This window comes from Leptodactylus fuscus, chromosome 2 (genome assembly GCF_031893055.1).
Source record: "Leptodactylus fuscus isolate aLepFus1 chromosome 2, aLepFus1.hap2, whole genome shotgun sequence".
In the NCBI taxonomy this organism is placed as follows: Eukaryota; Metazoa; Chordata; class Amphibia; order Anura; family Leptodactylidae; genus Leptodactylus; species Leptodactylus fuscus.
The window spans coordinates 117,584,413-117,607,187 of NC_134266.1; the positions used below are offsets into that span (position 1 = coordinate 117,584,413).

Below are 22,775 nucleotides of genomic sequence, written 5' to 3' on the forward strand. Positions count from 1 at the left end.
AGCCTACTGTGATTGAGATGAGCCAAGTAGATAATCAAAAAGTTAATTATCCTACTCAGGAATTACAACAATCATGTGGCTACTGGAGGTGCCGCCAAAAACAAGTAGTGTTGTTGTTGCCACCCACATTCTTATTGTTAGTACTTGCACGGGTATTTCTTCCTCTTCCTTTTACCTGTACCCTGTCCTGTGTCCTGCACACAGTCCTAAATTATAGTGATTGATTTGGCAACAATTCTGGAAATGTGTGGACAGTGGCTTGCAAAAGTATGCATACCTCTTGAACTTTTCACATTTTGTCATCTTATAACCACAAACTTAAATATATTTTTTTGAGATTTTAAGTGATAGACCAACACAAAGTAGCACATAATTGTGAAGTGGTGCGAATATGATACATGGTTTTTAAAATTTTAATGAACTATAAATCTGAAAACTCAATTAATTTGTTAAAGGGGCTCTATCAGCAAAATCATGCTGATAGAGCCCCACATATGTGTGAATAGCTTTTAAAAAGGCTATTCAGGCACTGTAAATGTTATATTAAACTACCCCCCCCTCCCGTTTTAAAATAATACCCTAAAAAAGAATGTTATCTACTTACGGATCGTGCACGCTGGGCGGGCATTCAGGGTGCGCTGTCTTCTTCATCCACGCTTCTTCTTCTTGCGATGTCCTCCGGTCCCGTCCTCCCCCGGCGCTCGCGAGCGGACATTGATATAAAAAAATGGCCTGAGCACTTGCGCAGTAGCAGGCGGCTTCTACTATAGCTACTGCGCAGGCGCCCAGGCCATTTTTTTTATATCAGTGTCCACTCGCGAGCGCCGGAGGAGGACGGGACCGGAGGACGTGGGAGGAAGAAGAAGCGGGGATGAAGAAGAAGGTGCACCCTGAATGCCCGCCCACAGTGCACGATGCGTAAGTAGAGCACATTCTTTTTTAGGGTTTTATTTTAAAACGGGGGGGGGGGGGGGGGGGTAGTTTAATATAACTTTTACGGTGCCTGAATAGCCTTTTTAAAGCCTTTTTAAAGGCTATTCACGCATATGTGGGGCTCTATCAGCATGATTTTGCTGATAGAGCCCCTTTAATCGAGTCCAGCTGGGTGTAATTTAGTCTCAGTATAAATACACCTGTTCTGTGAAGACTAGCGATGAGTGAACACCGTTCGATCGAATAGGTAGTCGATCGAATATCAGGCCATTCGAGGTATTTGTTCCCAATCGCATACGCAGTAAAAATTCATATCCCATCCCACCTTCCCTGGCGCGTTTTTTGCACCAATAACTGTGCATGGGAAGTGGGACAGGAACTACGACAACGGAGGCATTGAAAAAAATTGGCTGCTGAAAACATGTGACCTCCCATTTATAAGAACGGCCGCCGCCGTATTCGCCAGATTTGCGGTCAGAGATAGGGAGAGAAACATATCTGCTGAGGGCTAGATAGGCATTAGCTTCAGATAGGCAGGAAAAAACTGAAGAACAACAGCTCTTCTCAGAGCTATATACTGCAGGGACAGGAGTCCAGCTTTCCCCGGACGGTGGAAAACAGGGATACAGAACAGTTATTTGTTGCTATATACGTGCAAACCAGCTTTTGTTAAGGGTGTCACCACACAAAATTGGAATCCACAGCAGTTACTTCTTGCTATACATTCCAATCAGCTTTTATTAGGGGTTTCCCCCCAAAAAATAGCAGGAATCCACAGCAGTTACTTCTTGCTATATACGTGAAAACCAGCTTTTATTAGGGGTGTCCCCCCAAAAAATAGCAGGAATCCACAGCAGTTACTTCTTGCTATATACGTTCCAACCAGCTTTTATTAGGGGTGTATAGACCATAAAAAGGGCATTATACATCAAAAAATGCGTAAGGCTAGCGCAAGGGGACGAGGACGGGGGCGTGGAAATGCAGATGTGGAGCAAGGTTGCGCTCAACCGACAGCGTCTACCGTGCCTACTGCTCTGCGACAGCAAGCATTGCGCTTCCCCACAGTCCCTGGCTTGATGGCCACATTAATTAAGGTGCAGGGTACAATCCTAACCAGGTCCGAGCACCAGGAAGAGGTGTTACAATGGCTGGCAGACAATGCTTCCAGCACATTCTCCACCAGCCAGTCAGCCTCTACCTCAACTCCTCCTACCCAACAGTCTGGTCCTCCTTCCTCACAACATGCCCAATCTTCCCTGCAAACTAATCCCACCTTTCCCACTTCCCAGGAGCTGTTTTCGGGTCCATTTACTGTCCCTCTCTCTGTCCCACCACGTCCTGAATCACCAGAGGTAACAGATGAGTTGCTGTGTCCTGACGCACAAACACTGGAGCATCCGTTATCTCCTGTTGTTGTTGTTGACAAACAATCATGCCTCAGTGACGACGATGACAAGACACAGTTGCCATCAGGACAGCCTGTTGCCATCGTCGGTGTGCAAGAGGAGGAGGAACTGTCAGTGGAATTGGAAGAGGAGGTGGTGGATGACAAAGACACTGACCCGACCTGGACAGGACAGATGTCAAGCAGGGAGAGCAGTGTAGATGTGGAGGGAAGTGCAGCACCAAAGAGAGTGGCTAGAGGCAGAGGCATGTCCAGAGGCAGAGGACAGCTGATTCACCGAAGCCAGGCCACAGCCAGCAGGGCCCAAAATGTTCCCTCTTGTAGCCAGCCTAGAAAAACTCCCACATCGAGGCCACAGTCTTCAGTGGTGTGGAATTTTTTTTAATGTTTGTGCGGCGGACAAATATACTGTGGTTTGCACGCTCTGCAACTCCAAACTGAGTAGGGGCTCTGAAAAGAGCAACCTTACGACCACTGCCATGTGCTGTCATTTGGAAGGCAAGCACTGGGCTCAGTGGCAGAGAGCAAACGCAGGACAATCGTCATCCGGTGTTGCCAGTGCTGGCGCTGCAATCCAGGCCAGCAGCCAAGAAACCTCCACATCTGCCTCCGCCACTTTGGAGACTTCTCCCTCATCCTCCCCTTTTCCTGCCTCAGCTCCTTCTCCTGCCTTAGCTCCTTCTCCTGTACCATCATGTGCCTCTTCACAGCAACCCACCATCTCCAAGACTTTTGAGCGCAGGCAAAAATACAGCGCTACCCACCCCCATGCACAAGCCTTAAACGCGCACATCTCCAAACTCCTGGCCCAGGAGATGTTGCCGTTTCCGGCTTGTGGAAACTCAGGCCTTCTGTGACCTGATGGCAAGTGCGGCACCTCGCTATGCCATCCCTAGCCATCACTACTTCTCCCGCTGTGCCATCCCTGCCTTGCACCAGCATGTGTCACGCAACATCAGGCAGGCCCTAAGTTCTGCGATTTGCACAAAGGTCCACTTGACCACCGACGCGTGGACAAGTGCATGCGGACAGGGACACTACATTTCACTGATGGCACACTGGGTGAATGTAGTTGAGGCTGGGAGCGGGTCACAAACTGGGGCGGTCTACCTCATTTCCCCACCCAACATTCCTTGCAGGGACTCTGAACCACCACCCTCCTCCTCTGCCATCAAATCGACCCCAGCTACCTGCTGGAAACGCTGCAGCACTGGCGTGGGGAGACGTCAGCAGGGATAGTGGGAAATAATACCACTATCACCACCATCAGGTAGTGCTGGAGGACCCCCCATTGACTGTATCTGGCCCTGGAGTGGGATTGGAGTGTGTGAGGAGTGTCCCTGGCCTAGCAGGTGGCACAGCCAGTGTCACTACTACTCCCATCCTCTGGTCTCCTCCACTAGGTTGCGGCATACAGTATATACTATTTGTACTGCAAACATCAACTACAACAAGAGCTTGGACTCTCAAAAACACGAATACAGAAGACAAGCAGGATTTAGCTGTTATTCACTAATATGTTAAAAAGCTATACTGCACATAGTAAACTGTGACTGTGACACCAAAATCTAACTTTTTTGAGATTGCACAGCATACCGTATATAAAAACACAACTTAATATTTCATATACACAACCACCTTCATACAACTTTGCAGCAAACAGAGATTACAAGCAGAAATTGCACAAAAATTCAAATTTGCCCTAAAGTACATGCTCAAGGAAGCCCTTTCTGCAAACATAATGTACTTTGGATTCATTTTAAAGATGAGAATCTTCATGATAGTCTTTACAGATTCGGAGCAAATTGCTGTTAAAAACGCTGTTGGGAATTGAGATCTGCAATGGGATCTCAATGCTGAATAGCGTTTTCAACAGTGAATCGCTCCGGACCTGTGTATCTGTGCATCATCACATGACCGTGGTCAGAATATCATTCACTAGAGGTAAGCAGAATGAACGACAGATGTAGAAAACAGTAAGATTAATACAGAAAGTATATTGGAAAATTGTATAACTTTTCAATGTATAAATAACCTTTGTCTCTCAATATTGAACTGAAAGTGGCCAACCCCCTTGATGTCTCCCTCTAGTTGCCCCCTTTTTAAACTGGAGCTCCAGGAGAGGGACTTTATACTGTGGGGGCAATAAGAGGGGGACATTATACTGTGGGGGCAATAAGAGGGGGACATTATACTGTGGGGGCAATAAGAGAGGGACATTATAATGTGGTGGCATATAATGTTAGGGTGACTCTAGGAGGATTATACTGTGTGTGAGCACAAAGAAATAGATGGGAATTGGTGGAGTCAATATAGAAGAGGGTGGAACAGAATTTGCAGTGTTGGACTACAAGCGCCACACACTCTGCCCATCTTTCTGTCCTTTGAGAGTTGGAAGGTATGTGCTTGTGACCAAAATCACATTTATCAGAACTGATCCTTTTAGGAAGGAAAATACAGTATAATAATAAATATAATGATATGAAAACTTTCATCTGGATATCAATGGAAAACACTTGGTACATCTCTGCAGCTGTAATGTAGCTATGAAACCTGGGACCTGTAGTTCCACAGACAAGTAGCGCATCATCAGGCACAGTACAATCTATGAGTACACAAGCTGTGTACTGCCAGCACCACCAGCAGATGTCGCCATTGCTCCACGTTCCCTATTCGTCCAGCAGGAGGCAGTGCTAACACTCTGTGCTTGCAGGCCATGACGTCAGCCCTGATACACTGAGCTGGACTGACACTCTGCTCCACTCTGCAACTTTCCCGTGCTGGAGCAGGCAGGAATGAAGAGGGGGGAGAGGAGTATGTTGTGAGAGAGGGGGGAGCCCACAGGTTGGACCGCAGGGGGGAGAAGACAAGACTTCTTCAGGAAGATGGAGAAATACAAAATGTACCCCCAGCTGGCACTGTTGCTCCTCATCGCCCCCCTGTGCTTCCCCCTGGAGACTGAGACTCCCACAGGTCAGTCACTGGTTGCTGCTGTTGTTCCTCCCCCTCCTCCTGCTCCTCCACTCCCTCCTTCCTCTCTCACTTGCTCTTCTCCTCCTCCTCTTCACCCCCCTTTTCCCCGGTCACTTTTTAGCTACTTGCACCTCTCCTCTGCACCTTACCCCTTCCCTCTTTCCTTCCCCACCGTCTTTGCTGGAACTTCTCGTTGCTTTCCCTGCAGTCACTTCACTTTAGTTCCTTGTTTACCCCTGTCATTGTCTGCAGCCCTGCAGTTACTTCTGCCATCTGTTGTGCCCCTTCATTGCCCCCTCTGCTGCCTTCTTGTCCCCTGCCCCTCCTTCCTCTCTGTGTATATCTTGTGTTCCCTGAGGGTCTAGTTTCCTCACCTGAGTGCCCCCTAGCTATCACATGCCAGGCTTTGGATGGGCTTCTGTCACTATGGGATTACTTGACAACTAGTTAAGATGGCAATAGATAAGACTTAACTGGCTGCTGCTCTTTGTGCTTGTATTGTCCATGGCTTTCTACAGTAGAAGTTTATTGTAAATTTGTGAATGTCGCCTGCACCAGATAGCCAGTTCTGGCCAGTGTATTTATGTATATATATATAATATATATATATATATATACTGTTGTCTGTAACCTATGTGCCATAGACTGAAATAACTCCTATCATCTCTGCTTATATGGCTTCATCTGATCAATCTTATGACATGGAATGATAAATATCCATGTCATCCGCACACCTCGGAAAGACTGTACAAAGACTTTTCTGTAGATGGAAGCTGCGTTGCCTGCACCATTTCTGCTTGTTCATGTCTTAGCCTTATGCCACTTACCAGCTTAGCCCTCTCAGTGGTTTTAGTCAGTAACTCCTGTGGGTGCCAGTCACTACAAGCTGATATATGTGCGGCATCCCTGCTACATTTTATTACTAATTCTATAGGAATTTCTATAGAAATATATTACCACCACCTATATATTATTTTGCTTATTGTTTACTCCTGTCGTGAACCTAAGTCCACCTTGTTGCCCTCATCCTTTCACCCTATGGATTGTATACATCCAGCACTGTATTGTCTGAGGTGCTCCAGTATATGTCATCCTCCCCACTACATCTAGTTCATCTTTTACCATGGCTGTTGCATCCCAGAACTTCCCATCACCCATTTCCTCTTCATTTTCTTTTTTTTCACGGTTTCTTTTTTTCCCAAACACCTTCCCCTCCTCCACACCTTTATTTCCATAATCCCTTTCCTCCTTGCTATTTACGGTTTAACATACCTCCCTTTGATGTGTTTCTTTTTTTTTGTGAAGTAGATAGAGGAGGGGTATGTGCTGCGCTTGTATACTGGAAATCTGCTTGAGATGACCTGTAAAGTTAGGGCTTAATGATGGAAGGCCGTCAGAATGTTCGTTAATTAGCTGATAACCTCTTAATAATTTATTCAACTTGCTTTTGCTGACACAAGGAAAAATTCCAGTGCTAGCATCTATAGGGATGGATAAAGGAGAATTTTGTAAGATTTCAATATATTCCAAGATGATGAGGATGTCTTAAGAGGCCGTTACCTTTCAAGAAAGGATGGAGTGCAGAGAGCAGTTGTGTAGGATGATCTAAAGTGTGGATGGTTTCCGAGAAAACATCATGTGATACACAGAGGAGGATAAGCTAGAAAAGATATATATAACGGGAAAAGGGATATCAGGTGACAGACAGCATTTGTTTATGCAGGGGTGTTTCTATAGAATATGGCAACCTGTTGCCAAGTGTTAAATTCTGGCACTAGAGGCCTCTGAAGTGCCACTTAGCGGACCAGCAAACATGGGCATACACTTCTGGCACTGGTGGCCCTCTGAAGTACAATTCAGGGGACCAGCAAACATGGGCGTACATGAGTCAGAAATGAGACATGTGACCGTCCTAGTATCTAGTCAGTAAGTTTGCGCCCTCTAATTTTGGATATACCTATTCATAAGAGATGAGGCCTATAAAGAGTTATTATGGGGCAGTCTCCAAATCCAGCCAACCTTTGTGAAGGCAGATCAGTAAGACTTGTGGCTGGTTACTAGGCAATTAGTAAGGTTTACAACCCAGAATCTATAGTGAACTTTTACAGATGTAACATCCATATTGCCACCGAACAAACTACTGGTATATAAGGGAATTGTCGCTATCTATAATACTAGAGATTCTGTACAGACTGAGCGGGAACAATGCACATTTGATAAGATGCGGAGATGAGCTGAAGACCTCTGAATGGCTTGTCCCAGTACTTGTGTAGTCTCTTGTGATTCTGGCCCTTCATGTCTAGACTCATCCTTTTTCTGGCGGTTAACCTTACTTCTTAGAGAGATCAAAGTCTTTTTTTCTCTCTCTAGAGCTGCTTTATGACTGCCCGGTCCCCTCAAATCAGTGTCCTCATTATGATGGACCAGAGGTCACTTATCCGGCCATTGTGACTGTTCTTAGGGGTGTAGGCACCACTACAGCAGCAGTGACAATGCAGGTGGCCGTATTGATCATTGATCCATGAATGCTCCGAGCCTTCCCCACTGTGAATATACAATAACGCTAAAATGTGGCAATTCTCTTTAGCTAAATCATTAATAGAATGGAATTTCTGTTTGCTTATATTGAATTGTGTTTTTACTATGGTCTTGTGCAGCTGCTGTGGTCTATTGTATGAGGACATTTATTGGCCTGTTTGTGATGTTGTAAGGAGAACGCACTAGGTCACCAAGATGACATAAGCCTGCATTGGACAGTTTGCAGTCGTGAATGGTTGCGGCTGGACAGTTTGCGGCAATGAACCCTTTGAATAACTTCCATTAGCTAGCATTGAGCTGTGGTCACCACAATACTGCCTGGATCTGTTCCTTTGCTGACCGCTTTAATGTAATTCATGAGTAAATGTGATTTATGTGTTTATTTACCCTCTATGACATATCTACTTATTATGAACTGTCTTTCTTTTCGGTAGATCCTTGCAGTGTGTCCCAAATTCCTTACATCAAGTCTTATGTGCGGATCAGGCAGGCTTCATTGTCATGAGATTAATGTGGGGGGATTACACAGAATTCCAGCCCCCCTACTCATACTGCACGCTATTGTGGAGCCCCTATTAAAATCTGACTACAACTTGTTCAGACAAGCACAGGGGTCGGAAGAGGGAGACAAAAGACTGCTACAGTCTGTATAGAAGAGCAGAAGTGCAGGTTAATGGTCGAGAAGATTCAGGCAGGTTCACCATAAGGAAGTAATGTGCTTGGGGGCAAGAAGTATAGGAACAGGAAGGTGTTGTTGGTAGGTGATAGGGTTACGTCATCACTGGAGATACTTAATATGAGTAGGTTGGAGAGATGAGGCTGTTAAAAGGACATTACATCTAATGAATATTTGTTCTTCCGCTGTGAAATACAATCTGTTATTCCCCGTAAGCCGAAACTGCTGAAACCAAGGACTGGTTAGCTTGTGTATCTAGAAATGTGCTGCTGGCATTTTCTATGGGAGTTGTTATTGTCTTAGCACTATATGACTTCCTACATACTCATTGGCTTACAGCGATTTCCTTATCCTTGCTGTTAGCAACCACTTCAGAGCAGGACCCTCACGATCTCTACATTATCTCATCCAGAACCTATAAGAAGATTTACAGACATATTAGAGAATGATATTAGAAGCTTCTTTTATAAGCTATATCATTTATTGTACTTAAGGTACAGCGGATAAACTACAGCCAGAGAAGACAGAGGGCAGATTTCCTAGAAATCTTGAGTGCTCTCCACAATTGTATAAGCCAAGCTTTGTTTATTAGCAAGTTTACAATTAGTCTTGTTTCTGCATTATGGGAAAACATCTGTTCTGCTGTCAGTCAGTGCGGCACCTCATTATTCGGTGCCCCCATAATCTCTGCCACAGACGCAGCATCACAAGCAAGTGGAAGGGAACAGGTTAATATTGTCTGCAATGAGTGATCCCGCTGACTCTTCAGCTACATGGACCAGACGCTTCGGGAAACAATAGGGACCCTGCTAATCCCACAGACTGCAGCCTTGTAAAATCCCCCCTATTGTGGGAACTGGGGCAGCATGTGTGTGTGTTCTCTAGGTTTGGTATCTCATTAGAAATTTCTTTCTGATGATGTACTTAAACAAACCTCAAGGGCTATGTATTTTTCACAGCTCCAGATATGAATGATTCCACCTAAGAAACATATTTTTGCTACTGTTTATTGCTTGCGTTCAGGGAATGCTTGGATCATTTATCAGCAGCTCTGAGTTCATTGTATCCATACTTCCTATAGAACTAGATTATACTAGTAGGAACTAGCTTAAAGATAAACTGCAAGTGTTTGTGTTGGAGACTGTGGCCTCAGCTGATAGTTTAAAGAGTCACAACTGTAATAAATCTTGACGAAATATTGTGAACACCATTTGCACCATTACGGTACATGCACATCAGGATTACTTGCGAAAGATCAGAGCGAAAAATTTGCAATATAATCCATTAGCATTAAAGTCAAAGAGAAACAGTATTTCTCGTTATTTTTGATATATAAATTGACTTGTGACAAATATTTTAAAATCTGGCACCGCTTTAAAAAATAAATAAATAAAAAGCTTTGAGATTTGCTTGTCAAAATTCACCCTAAAATCCCCAAATATGAAAACCTGCAACAATGTATATACATACATGCATCTTCTGCATGTTACGCCAGATCATTTGCAAGTGTCCCTATACTTTTGAAACTGTCCTGATCATTTACTGCCTATGAGGACTGGTGGATAACATAGATGTGTCAGTGTTTGTTTGACCCCCAACCTCTAGGACCCTCTCCTGTCAGGACAATGGCACTCCTATGAGTTCTGCATCCCATTTACTGCTTAGATGGGGATAGAGTCTCATCCATCCAACAGTTTACTCATTCACTTCGAAATATTATTTCCAAAAAGTCACTTTAAGGCTGGGTCCACGCATTATGAAAATGCAGCGTTTTGGTGGCGGTGGAGACCCCACAGCAAAAAACGCTGAAATTTATATTACATGCAAAGTGCAGAAAAAAATCAGCAGCTCAAGTGTGCTTGCGTTTTTGTAAGTCACAGCATGTCATGTTATACCTACGGAAACGCTAGTGTTTTCCATATAATAGAGGCAGCAATTCTGCAGAGGAGAACTTTGTGGACTTTCTGTGACAAACGCTGCAGAAAAGACCATGATGCATTCTTACTGCGGCCTTTTCCACAGCGTCTTTGGTCTGTGACTGGCTATGTGGCGCCTTAGCCTATCATTTTATCAGTTGTAAAAATTCACTGACAGAACCAAAGCCTCTCTTTATACCTTTTCAGTAGTCACAGCATTGATTTCAGTTTCTCCGGCAATGCCTTGACTCAATAGTAGTGGCAGGATTATTTGTCGGTAACAGGGCAGCATTACACATATATGGAACTACTAGCTGGTACCCGCGACTTCGTCTGCGGTGATTGTAGCAGTGGGTATATACAGGCGCGGGTAAGGTTTTCGTACTGTGTATAAGGTATGGGATATGAAATGTAATTTTGTATCTTGTTTTTGCTCTAATTTAGAGAATACGTGAGACTTTTGTGTTGCAGTTACTTTGTATCTGAGATGCTATATATACGGTGTTGTGAGAAACTTTACATAGTGACTTTGGGACCGAAGTATTTGAAGTTAACCCTTTCCCGCCGATGGCATTTTTTGATTTTGGTTTTTCGTTTTTGACTCCCCTCCTTCTAAACTCCATAACTTTTTTATTTCTCCGCTCCCAGAGTCATATGAGGTCTTAATTTTTCTGGGACAAATTTTTCTTCATGATGCCACCATTATTTATTCTATATAATGTACTGGGAAGCAGGGAAAAAATTCAGAATGGGGTGGATTTGAAGAAAAAATGCATTTCTGCGACTTTCTTACGGGTTTTGGTTTTACGGCGTTCACTGTGCAACCAAAATGACCTGTCCCCTGTATTCTGTGTTTCGTTACGATTCCGGGGATACCAAATGTATATGGTTTTATTTACATTTTGACCCCTTAAAAAAATCCAAAACTATGCTAAAAAATTTTATTTTGAAAAGTCGCCATATTCCGACAGCCGTAACTTTTTTATACGTGCGTGTACGGGGATGTATAGGGCGTCTTTTTTTGCGGGACCGGGTGTACTTTGTAGTTCTACCATTTTCGGGAAATGTTATTGCTTTGATCACTTTTTATTAAAATTTGTATCAGAATCAAAACAGTGAAAAAATGGCGGTTTGGCACTTTTGACCATTTTTCCCGCTACGGCGTTTACCGAACAGGAAAAATATTTGTATAGCTTTGTAGAGCGGGCGATTTAGGACGCGCGGATACCTAACATGTATGTGTTTCACAGTTTTTAACTACTTTTGTATGTGTTCTAGGGAAAGGGGGGTGATTAGAATTTTTAATCCTTTTTATTTGTTTTTATTTTTTTTTTACTTTTTTAAACTTTTTTTTTTAGCATGTATTAGACCGCCTAGGGGTATTGACATGGGTGGGCGGTGTCGCGGATTGTCAGAGCGGTGGGGGTCGGCAAATATGGCTGCTCCGGAGCATTAAAGAGAGCCTCCTGGAGTATTGTTAACCCCTTCCCGCCGATGGCACTTTTTGACTTCCTGACCAAGCTCGATTTTTCAAAACTGACATGTGTCACTTTATGTGGCAATAACTTTGGAACGCTTTAACTTACCAAAGTGATTTTAAGATTGTTTTTTCGTAACACATTGTACTTCATGTTAGTGGTAAATTTTGGTTGATATGTTTTGTGTTTAATTATAAAAAAATTGGAAATTTGGTGGAAATTTTGAAAAATATGCATTTTATAAAGTTTGAAATGATGTACATTACATACAGATAGTCAGACCGCCAAAATTATATCATAAATCTCATGTCCCAGATCTCTGCTTTATGTCGGCATCAAACTTTAGGCACCCTTTTAATTTTTACGGACATTATAAGATTTACAAGTGAAACAACAATATTCAAAATTTTCAAGAAATTTCCAAAACCCATTTTTTAAAGGGCCTAATCCAGTTATGAAAGCGTTTTGAAAGATCCTTGTATTAAAGACCCCCATAAATCACCCCATTTTCAAAACTGCACCCCTTAAATAAGCCAAAACAACATATACCTAGTAATTTAACCCTATAAGTGCTTAACAGGAATTAATACAAAATGGAGGTGAAATTTTCAAATTTGAATTTATTTTACTAATATTTTCGTTTAGCCCTAGAATTTGCACATTCACAAGGGGTTAAAGGAGAAAACGCATCCCACAATTTGTTAGGCAAGTTCTCCCGACTACCATAGTACCCCACTTGTGGGTGTAAACTAATATATGGACGCACAGCGAGACGCAGGAGGGAAGGCGCGCCAAGGAGCTTTTAGATGGCAGATCTGGCTGTGATCAGTTTCAGGAACCATGTCGCATTTACAAAGCCCTTGAGGTGTCAAAACAGTGGAAACCTCTAGAAAGTCACCCCATTTTGAAAATCGCACCCCTCAAAGTATTTATCAAGTGATGTAGTAGCATTAGTAACCCCGAAGTGAATGTGTAAGCTGTGCGGAGTAAATTGGGTACACCAAATCCCATTCTATTTTCCCACCAGCTCCTATGACGCGGACGGGGAAGAGGGGCATTCTGGGGGGTCAGCGCTGGTGTATGCTCTCTCATAAGCTCTAAATATGGGGTGTCCCCTGAAAACGCTCGCACCGCTTACACATTTTCTAGTCGCAGCCACTTATGTCCTAATGATTTGGCGACTTTTGGGGTTTTTGTCTTCACATTGTACAAGGTAGATTTTTATTTTTATTTTCTGGCAATGTGGCCATATGACGGCTTGGTGTTTGCGGTATTAGATGTACTTTTCAATGCCACCATTTTGGGGCGTGTAACTTATTGACTACATTTTATTAACTCTTTCTGGGTGGGATGTAGAAAGGAAACATCAATTCTGGCATTGCTTTTTAGCATTTTTTTTTTCCCCGTGCAGCGTACAGCATAAGTAACATGTTACCTTTATTCTGCGGGTCGGTACGGTTACAGCGATACCTCATTTATATGATTTTTTAATGCGTTGCTATTTGTGCAGAATAGAATTCAATTCAGGGAAAAAAATCTATTGTTTTTGCATCGCCATCTTCTGAAAGGCATAACGTTTTTATTTTTCGCTAGACAGAGCTGGTTGAGGGCTTATTTTTTGCGGGAAGACCTCTTCTTTTTATTGGTACCATTTTGGTTTTCATCTGACCATTTGATTACTTTTTATTGAACATTTTGTAAGGGAAAGGTGGTGAATAATCATTATTTTGTGCGGTTTTCTACGTTTTTTTTTTTACGACATTCGCCGTTCGGGTTAAATAATGTTTTAATTTTATTGTTCAGGTTATTACGGACGCGGCGATACCAAATATGTAATGTTTTTTTCTATTTTTCTTTATTTTACATAATAAAACATTTTATATGGGGAAAAAGGGATTTTTGGGGCTTTATTTATTTATAATTTATTTTAAACTTTTTTAAACTTTTTTATTTTGACTTTTTTTCACTTTTTTTTTCTGTCCCCATGGGGAATTGAAGCAGTGATCGGCTGATCACTGCTTCAATAGAGATATGCTGCAATACACGTGTTACACGTGTATTGCAGTGTATAGGAAGCTGTCAGCCTGTGTAGACGCACAGGCTGACAGCTTCATTTACGGCAGGATCGGCCAGGCGCGAGGACGGGGTAAGTGAAGGGGCAGACCCGGGGTCACTGATCAGACCCCGGGCTGCCCCCTACGAACACCGGCACCCCCCGAAACCGGCGCGGGGGGTGCCGATCGGCACCATATGACGTTGTAACCCCCGAGGTGCCGGTGGTCATGTTAATCACCGGCATCTCAGGGGTTAACACCCGCGATCGGACCCGGTTCCGACCGCGGGTGTTACAGGGCATTGTCAGCCGTGTATTACGGCTGACACCCGCTGTGCATGGTGCGCACACAGTTTCTGTGTGCACACCATGCATCCGCAGTAATAGTACGGCGGTTTGCGGGAAGCCCTTCCCTGCAGCGCTGTACTATTACGGCGAATGTCGGGAAGGGGTTAAGGTAAGGGGCAAAGTGGTAAAGTATATGTATATGAGATTGTGTGGGGTTAGGGGCGAGGCTGCAGAGGGCAATATGAATTTTGTGGCTTGCTATGGTCCAAAGTGTGTGAGATTGCAGAGATGGTGGTGTGAATTTGGGTTTTGTGGGGTTCCTGGCACAAACGTATGTGCGCTATTGTGACAAAAAGTAGCCTATTGCGCAATCGGGTGTATTAACTGTGTTTGTGGAAACTTTCAGCCAAATCGGTCGAACGGGTTTTGCGTGATTGAGGAACAAACATCCAAACACACACAAACTCACAAACCCACAAACTTTCACATTTATAATATTAATAGGATTTTGCTGCCAACAGCATGTAAGGGCATGGTGTAATACGTGGCCATATTGGTTAATTTTTAGGCTACTCGGTAACTGTTTTGTAGACTTTTGCCTGGAATTTTGATATCTAAAGATAATGTTATTTCTTCAGTTTTTACATATGCAATAGATGACAGCTGGTCCCCCTCACAAATTATATAACACAGGATCTCGGGCAATCTATATCAAACACGAATCACGACAAGGGAAAGCCCCCACTAAGTTAGTGGGGGCTTTCTCTGATCCCCCTCACCCTGCAGTTTTTGCTTTCTTGCAATATAAATATTTATCCATGTATGTACATATTCCTTTTATGCAGTGGCGTAACTACCGTGGTAGCAGCAGTAGCAGCTGCCACAGGGCCCGGGCCATTAGGGGGCCTGGTGACAGCCGCTACCGCTGCGTTTTTTTTTTTAAATAGGCTGTTACAGGCCCTATTCACTTGCCGATCTTGGCTGGGCCGGGATCGGCAAGTGACACCGCGGGCCCCACAGGGGCTATCATTATACTCGGGGGTCTTTGCAGACCCCCGAGTATAATGACTGGTGGATCGGGAGAGGTAATAAACATAAAAAACTGTTACTTACCTCTACACGATCCTGCCAGGCCTCCGTCCTATTGTTGTCTGACGTCTCTGATGTCACATGAACCCGGCATGCTTCCCGGGTCATGTGACGTCCGACGTCATTAACGAAGGACGCGAGCGGTGGTCAGCACAGGAGGACAGCACAGCACAAGTTCGCCACGGGGCCCCGCCATTCCTAGTTACGCCACTGCTTTTATGTATATAATGGCCTAAATGTTTTCTCCTCTCTAAATAGGCCCTAAACTCTTTGTATATTTAAAGTCAAGAACAGGACCGGATTGGGTTCTGCCCTGTTAGATCAGATTGCTTTCCATTATATTTTCTGTCTATAGGTTTCCATTTCTGGTTTTGTCTTATTATAACACTGATGGTAAATCCTGCCTTAGAAGTTCCCTGAAAGATACATGTAACGGTTAATGGCATTGCTGTCCGCTTTAATGGACGGAAATAAGTTTCAAGTTCAAGGTTTCAAAACAAAACCTCACTGTACTCCTGCAGCCTTGTGCACAGTAACTGATTACAGTCTTTCTCAGGCCTTCAGTTTCTGGGGCATGAAATACGTATCTGGTGCTTCCATTGTACGCCATCTTAGCTCTTATTTCATTGCTTGCTTAGTCTTTCGGAGTGCAGAGACTGAATGTAAAGCCTAATCTGGTATCAGATTTATTTGTCAGTTATGCATGTGTGAAACAGACTGGGTTACAATTCTTCTACTTTTTTTTAAACCATAAACTCCATCGAATAAGCTTGAAAGTGGTTGGAACTGGTTCATGCCACCTAGTAGACACAGAACTCCCAGGTCACTGCTCCAATTGTGGTTATCTTTATCAATCAGAAAACTGGTTTAGAGGGATGATATTGTGGCTCATATTTGGTGCAAGGTCCTTTCCAGTGCCAAACATTCGCCTAAACCCATCTTCTGTGCTACTGTCGGCCTACTGGTGTACAATACACCAATTTTAATAAATCTGCCCCAATGTGCTTAAATTTCCATGTTACTAAATAATTCAGTAAAAAGTATCAGCTTTCAATGAGAGACATTTTGGTTCTTCTGGATGCCCCTGATCTTATACTACAAGTAGGTTCTATTCAGATACTGCTGACCTTAAGCTGTTTTTATTGAAATACTGAACTGGGAGAATCATGTTTTGTTTGTGGTGTTGCTTATGGCATTCCACTCTTCATTGGCACCTCCATAGACTGAATTGGGTCCATGTTGCACAAGAACCATCTCAAGCACACCAACAAATCTACATCAGAAAGGCCCCAGTGAAGTCCATACCATATCCCAGCTGAAATGCTGTGGTAGGACCTTAAAGGGATTTTATGGTTTACATGTTGGTTTGTAGTATGGTGACTTTTCCATAGGATAGGTCATTAGTATCCAATCGATGGAGGTCCAACACCTGGACCAGTCAGCTGATAAGGCCTTGCAAGCTACTGCAAAGGATAGAGCTGGAAGCAGCTCTGTACCATCCTGTGCGGTAGAACGTGGCCGGACCAGCTGGTTGGTACAAGGTGTGAGTGATGTACCAATGAGATACTGAACCTTATCATATGAATAAGCCATTAGTATATAAAAAAAACCTCGAGGCTGGACACTATTCAGAGAGCTGTGTATAAACACATGCCCATAAGCCTCAATGTATTGAAGGAACGTGGTAAAGAAGAGTGGGCCAAAATTCCTCCAAAATGAAGTGAGAGACTGATAGTCATAGAGAAAGCCTGTACTCCAGGTTATTGCTGCTAAGGATGTTTCTATAAGCTGTGGATTCCTGGGGTGTATGTAGTTTTTCATCGCTTATCCATTTTGGCTTAGCTTTTGTTATACACATAATGCATTTTTTTTTTTAAACTCATTTTATTGAAGATTATATAACAGGACAAATAATACAATCAGGAAAAATATGTTCACAAAAGAGCACAAAATAAAGTGCAAAAAAAGTATAAACAAAAGAAAAAACAAAACACGTACAAGTAAGGACATGCCACATCACTACCCCATCCCGATCCAAACACACCCTCCATATCGATAGCACAATAAAGAGCAAAATACAATAGTGTCAATAGTCACACAATATACCGGGGTAAGGGGTCATGGACCCTCCCAGCAGATGTCTTTCCTCAGGACGTAAACGCGTCCAGCGCTGATCACAGTGAGCGAGCAGGGTATTGGGTTGCGGGGGAAACGCACCACGCTCCCCATACCTTATTAAATTTCTGGGGACAACCCCTCTCTTTGTATATAATTTGGTTAAATGGAAGAACTGAATTAACCAACTTCCGCCACTGGGATATCGATGGAGATTTTGGGGCCATCCACCGCAGGGCGATGGCCTTCCTGGCGTAAAATAAACATTCCCAGAGGAAAATCCGAATATGGTGCTGCCACAATTCCTCCTCCAGCACGCCAAAAAGGCATACATAATGCATTTTAACTTTCTTGTGTACACAGCGATCAGGAAGACAAGGACAGCAATAAACTGTATAGGAAGACTAGTTCTAGTAAAAGCCTTTCACCTGCTTTCACAACTTGTGACACCGTACAATTACCACTGCTGGCCTGTAGTGTGGAAATACATATTCTCTACCTATGCCAGGATGAGATTCTTTTGGAATACCAGGTGACGATAGCTACCTAATAATATTAATTATTATTTAGTGCCTCTGCTTCTTTATAGAGTGCTGCCCCCTGCTTCTCATTTTTCTAATTGTGTATGGGGCTGGGTAAAGGAAAGAAAAAAAAAATTTAGGCTGGGGGGAGGGTCACTTCAGACAGCTGTATCTGAGCTACTGTATTCTAAAAGCTATCTTACTTCCATGATGGGTGAAAGCAAATGACATTTACAACAGTTGTGTGAACATCCCCTTAAATACCTGTTAGCCAAACTTCTTGTATGGCTAAAAGTTATCTTGCTTGACTGCGCCATGCTGAGCAGTTCATGTGTCCTGAATTGGAAGAGAGTCAGCTGCAGCCTTATAATAAGATAAGGCCATTGTCTCATTACATAACATATTGTATAAAACATGGGGGTTTCTAAAACTTCCCCAATGACAGATGTCGGGGAAGATAAGTATTGGGTAGTTGGACTTCAATGCCCAATCTTTTGTGTAAGCACCTTTCCCTCAGTTCCCTGTTCAGTGTGCATGCACTTCTTGGCCAGTCTGAGGACAAACGTCAGTTGAGATAGCTGAAAGCGTGTTAACGCGACCGCAAACATGCACCGTCAAAAACGCGGCGCAAACGTCCCGTAAACGCGGCGCATTGCGCGCTGCGTTTACTCCGTGTGAATGCACCCTAAAACTGATATGTAATAAAAATGGGGGGTCTTTTCAAAAACGAGTAGCAGCACCTGAATAGGCTTTTTAAAGGCTATTCAGGCATATCACTAGCTCAAATCACTTTTCACCAATGATAGAGCCCCTTTAAAGTGTTTTAATTTACACAACTGATTTTGAGATTAGAAAATGGTTTGAGAGAGAGCACTGGAGACTTCTAAAGTGGCAAGCAATGAGTCGAGACCTGAATCCCATAGAACACCTGTGGAGAGATCTCAAAATGGCAGTATGGAGAAGGCCCCCATCACATCTCAGGGACCTGGAGCAGTTTGCCAAAGAAGAATGGTCTAAAATTCCAGCAGAGCATTGTAAGAAACTCATTGATGGTTACTGGAAGCGGTTGTTCGCAGTTATTTTGTCTAAAGGTTGTGCTACCAAGTATTAGGCTGAGGGTGCCAATACTTTTGGAGTTTTGTGTAAAGTGATCAATGATTTGACTTTGTTTTCATTCTCTTTTGTGTTATTTCATTGCAAGCAAAATAAATGAAGATATTAATACCAAAGAATTTGTGTTTGCAATCATTTTCTGGAAGACAATAAATATTATCTGACAGAATGGCAGGGGTGCCAATACTTTTGGCCAACATTGTAAACTGCTGCTTGCGCACTGGCTGTTCACTAAAGGAAGGAGCGACACTTGACGTTTAAAAAGCAGATTTTGCTGGAATAGTTTTAAGGTGCCATGTCTCATTCGCAGAACCATTAAAGTACCAGTACAATGGAAACTCTCCCAAAGTGACCCCATTTTGGGGAATACACCCCTCAAGGAATTTATCAAGGGGTATATTAGGAATTTTGACCCCACAGTTGTTTCACAGATTTTATTGACATTGGGACATGAAAATTACAAAAATGTCACTATCTCCAAATTTTTCATTTTCAAAAGGGGTTAAAGGAGAAATGCACCGCACAGTTCATTACACAATTTCCTCTTAATACAGCAATACCCTATATGTGATTATAAACTACTGTATGGGTACATGGTGCGGGTTGGAATAGAAAGTGCTATTTTGCTATTGGAGGGCAGATTTTGCTGGAATAGTGTTTTGGTGCCATGTCACTTATGCAGAACACCTAAAGTACTAGTAAAATGCTTCCCAAAAATGAATGTAAAAAATGAAAATTTAAATTTTGAAAGAAATATGCCATTCAGTGCCCAATATGTTGTGCCCACTTTGTGTTAACTGAGACATACACTCCTAAAACTTTTAATTGGGTTACTTGGGGTACAAAAAAAGTTATGTGTATATATAATTATAAACTGCTGTTTGGGCAAAATTCTCCTTATGATAAATACTCCCAGTATTTTATACTACACTCCTTCACAATTGTGAAATTTCAACACTAAATTGACGAAGGAGCAGGTGTCATTAAAGGGGAGTTCACACTAATGTTACTAAAGTTTGTTGCTGTTTTCCATTATAGGATGACAGCAACGGACTTTAGCTGTCACGGGCAACAGTCACAGACTGATATTGTGTCCGTTCCCATTGACACTAATGTAAAAAACATGATAGAAACTGTCATGTTTACTTTTGTAACGGATGATAAACTCTTGACTTTAGTTTAAAAAAAAAACGCAGCATAATTTGCAACAAAAAAACATAATATTGGACCTTAGCCAGGGCCCCACGGGTTGCGGAAAAAACTGCAGTGTTTTACAGTAACTGCAAAGTGGATGGGATTCTTGTGAATCCCATGGCCACTTTGCGGTAAAAACCACAGCGCGGACACGCCATGATTTCCAAAACTGGCGAGCAGTTTTGGAAATTGCATCATGTCAGTTATATCTACAGAAACGCTGGTGGTTTCATGCATTGCCGCCTCGTTTTTTTCCCGCAGCGCTTTGTAGCTGTGGATTGTCCCGTGGGGTCTTAGCCTTAGATGGTTTTTCAGATTAGGCTGTTGTGGGATAGAAACTTTATTAGTTATAGTAGTGTATGTGTCAGTGGCGTAACTAGGAATAGCGGGGCCCTGTGGCGAACTTTTGATATGGCCCCTCCCCCTTTACTGACTGACACTAAAGACCTCGACCGACCGACCTCCGCCGCATACCTGCACGCTCTATTATGCCCCATAGTGTCCCCTACACACACCATTATGCCCCATAATGAACACCCATGAACAATTATTATACTTTGGGGTCTTTTCAGACCCCAGTGTATAATAATTGGAGACCCTGAAAGTAACCGTTTTTTAATGCGTATAGGTTTCTGTTTGGGGGGTCCCAAGCAGACTCCATGAACGGAAACCTGAACGCAGATGTGAACCGGGCCTAAACATCACATTATAAAATACAATTCTAGTATGTATAATGGTAGACATGTATAGAAGCGGAAACTTTTACAAGAAGCATCTGCAGCCCTGCATCTAGCAGTGATCTGTCTACCCGATCTTCTCCTTATGGTAGGGAAGGTATGGGGCCCTTGAGGGTGTGTAGGAGCCTATTAAGGAAAAAAAAAAATGCAGGGGTAGCGGCTGTCACCGGCCTCCTAATGTCCCGGGCCCTGTGGCAGCTGCTACCATTGCTACCCTTGTAGTTACGCCACTGGTGTGTGTGTTTTTGCTTCTCTCTCACTTTGCTCCTTCCTGCTCCCCTCTGTGTAGACTTTTATGGGCAGCTGTAATTAGATCTTCAGTCTTGGGTCACTTCTCTCAAGACAGAAGATCAAGATGGACTCAGTAGAGATTTCGGATGCAGCAAAGGCTGAAAAGAGCCTGATAAATGGGAAAAGGAAGTGTCTATCTCTGATAAGATATATTATAAAGTTTCTTATATTAATTTGTCCTATTTATTTATGCAGTGTTTGTTGAACAGTTAGTTACCTTTTAACAATTTAGTTCAAAGCTGTATTGTAGATGGCGGAGAATAGAGACATTATGTTATACAGTTACTCTTCTGAGTTGTGTGTGAAAGGTTTAGGCAGGCGTGTAAAAATGCTGCAAATAGAAAATAGAAGTGTTAATTGTTTATTTTTGTCAATTAACAAAATGCAAATAAATGAAGAAAGAGAAATCTAAGCCAGATAATTGTTGTGACCAGCCTTGCATGAGTTCTTCTAGGTAAACTTGGACACAGTTTTTGAAGTAACTCAGGAGCAAGGTTGTTCCAAACATCTTGGAGAACTAACCAGAGATGATCTGGGGATGTATACTTGCTTAAATCCTTCTGTCTCTTCAGGATATCTCTTTCCTTTCCGACTTCTAAGCTGCTCTACACCTCCTTATCTTCTCTTAGTCTGTTTTTTAGTCCCTAAATCCCTATCATATCCAGCTGACACACACAACTCTATGGAGAGCAGAAGGGAGGAGGTGGCTGGTAATGGATAGATTACCTCCTGTGGAGTGATAGAGTCCTGTCTGGAAACATGGCCGCCCCTCCATAGATTAGTGACTCAGCCTGATAAATGTAAAAGAGCATAGTTTCTTATATTCACATGTCCTATTCATTTATGAAAAGTTGTTGTATAATTGGAGATACACATTCATGGAAACTCAGACATACTCCTTGATGAGAACAGAGCTCTGCGGGGCTGTATCATCACTCCTAGGACTCACTGTTCTTGTTTGCACTAAACATGATTCTTAACTACATTGGCTGTATGTTTGGGATTGTTGTCCTTCTGCAGAATAAATTTGGAGCCAATTAGACGCCTCCCTGATGGTATTACATGATGGATGAAAGTACTTGCCGGTTTTCACGTAGAGGACACCATTAATCCTGACAAAATCCCCAACTCCATTTGCTTAAATGCAGCCCCGGACCTGCAAGGAGGCTCCACCATACTTCACTGTAGCATTCAGATGCTCAGTATTTTACCACTCTAAAGCCCTTCACCAAGCAATTTGTCTTGTGTTACAGCCAAATATTTCAAATTTTGACTCCTCAGTCCAGACCCCCTGATACTATTTTTCTGTACCCCAGTTCCTATGTTTTTCTACATAGCTGAGTCATTTGGCCTTGTTTCCATGTTTAAGATATGACTTTTTGGCCACAGTTCTTTAGTGAAGAGCACTACTAGATAGCCTTCTGAACGGTAGATTGGTGTACCTGGTTCTAAGCT

At 42.9% G+C, this 22,775-nt stretch overlaps 1 protein-coding gene across 8 annotated transcripts in view; it reads left to right on the forward strand.

Annotated features, from left to right (window-relative positions):
• The first annotated feature begins 5,079 nt into the window (after nucleotides 1-5,079).
• PTPRU (protein tyrosine phosphatase receptor type U) overlaps nucleotides 5,080-22,775 on the forward strand; it is a 112,934-nt gene continuing 95,238 nt past the window's right edge. For 4 of the 8 annotated variants that reach the window (XM_075264467.1, XM_075264468.1, XM_075264465.1 and 1 more), the window contains exon 1: nucleotides 5,081-5,311. In XM_075264467.1, coding sequence (XP_075120568.1) covers nucleotides 5,224-5,311 — 88 coding nt within the window. In that variant the 5' untranslated portion in view covers nucleotides 5,081-5,223. Of the gene's footprint in view, nucleotides 5,312-22,775 lie in introns of all 8 variants that reach the window. The other 4 variants (XM_075264469.1, XM_075264470.1, XM_075264472.1 and 1 more) reach the window with 2 other exon arrangements.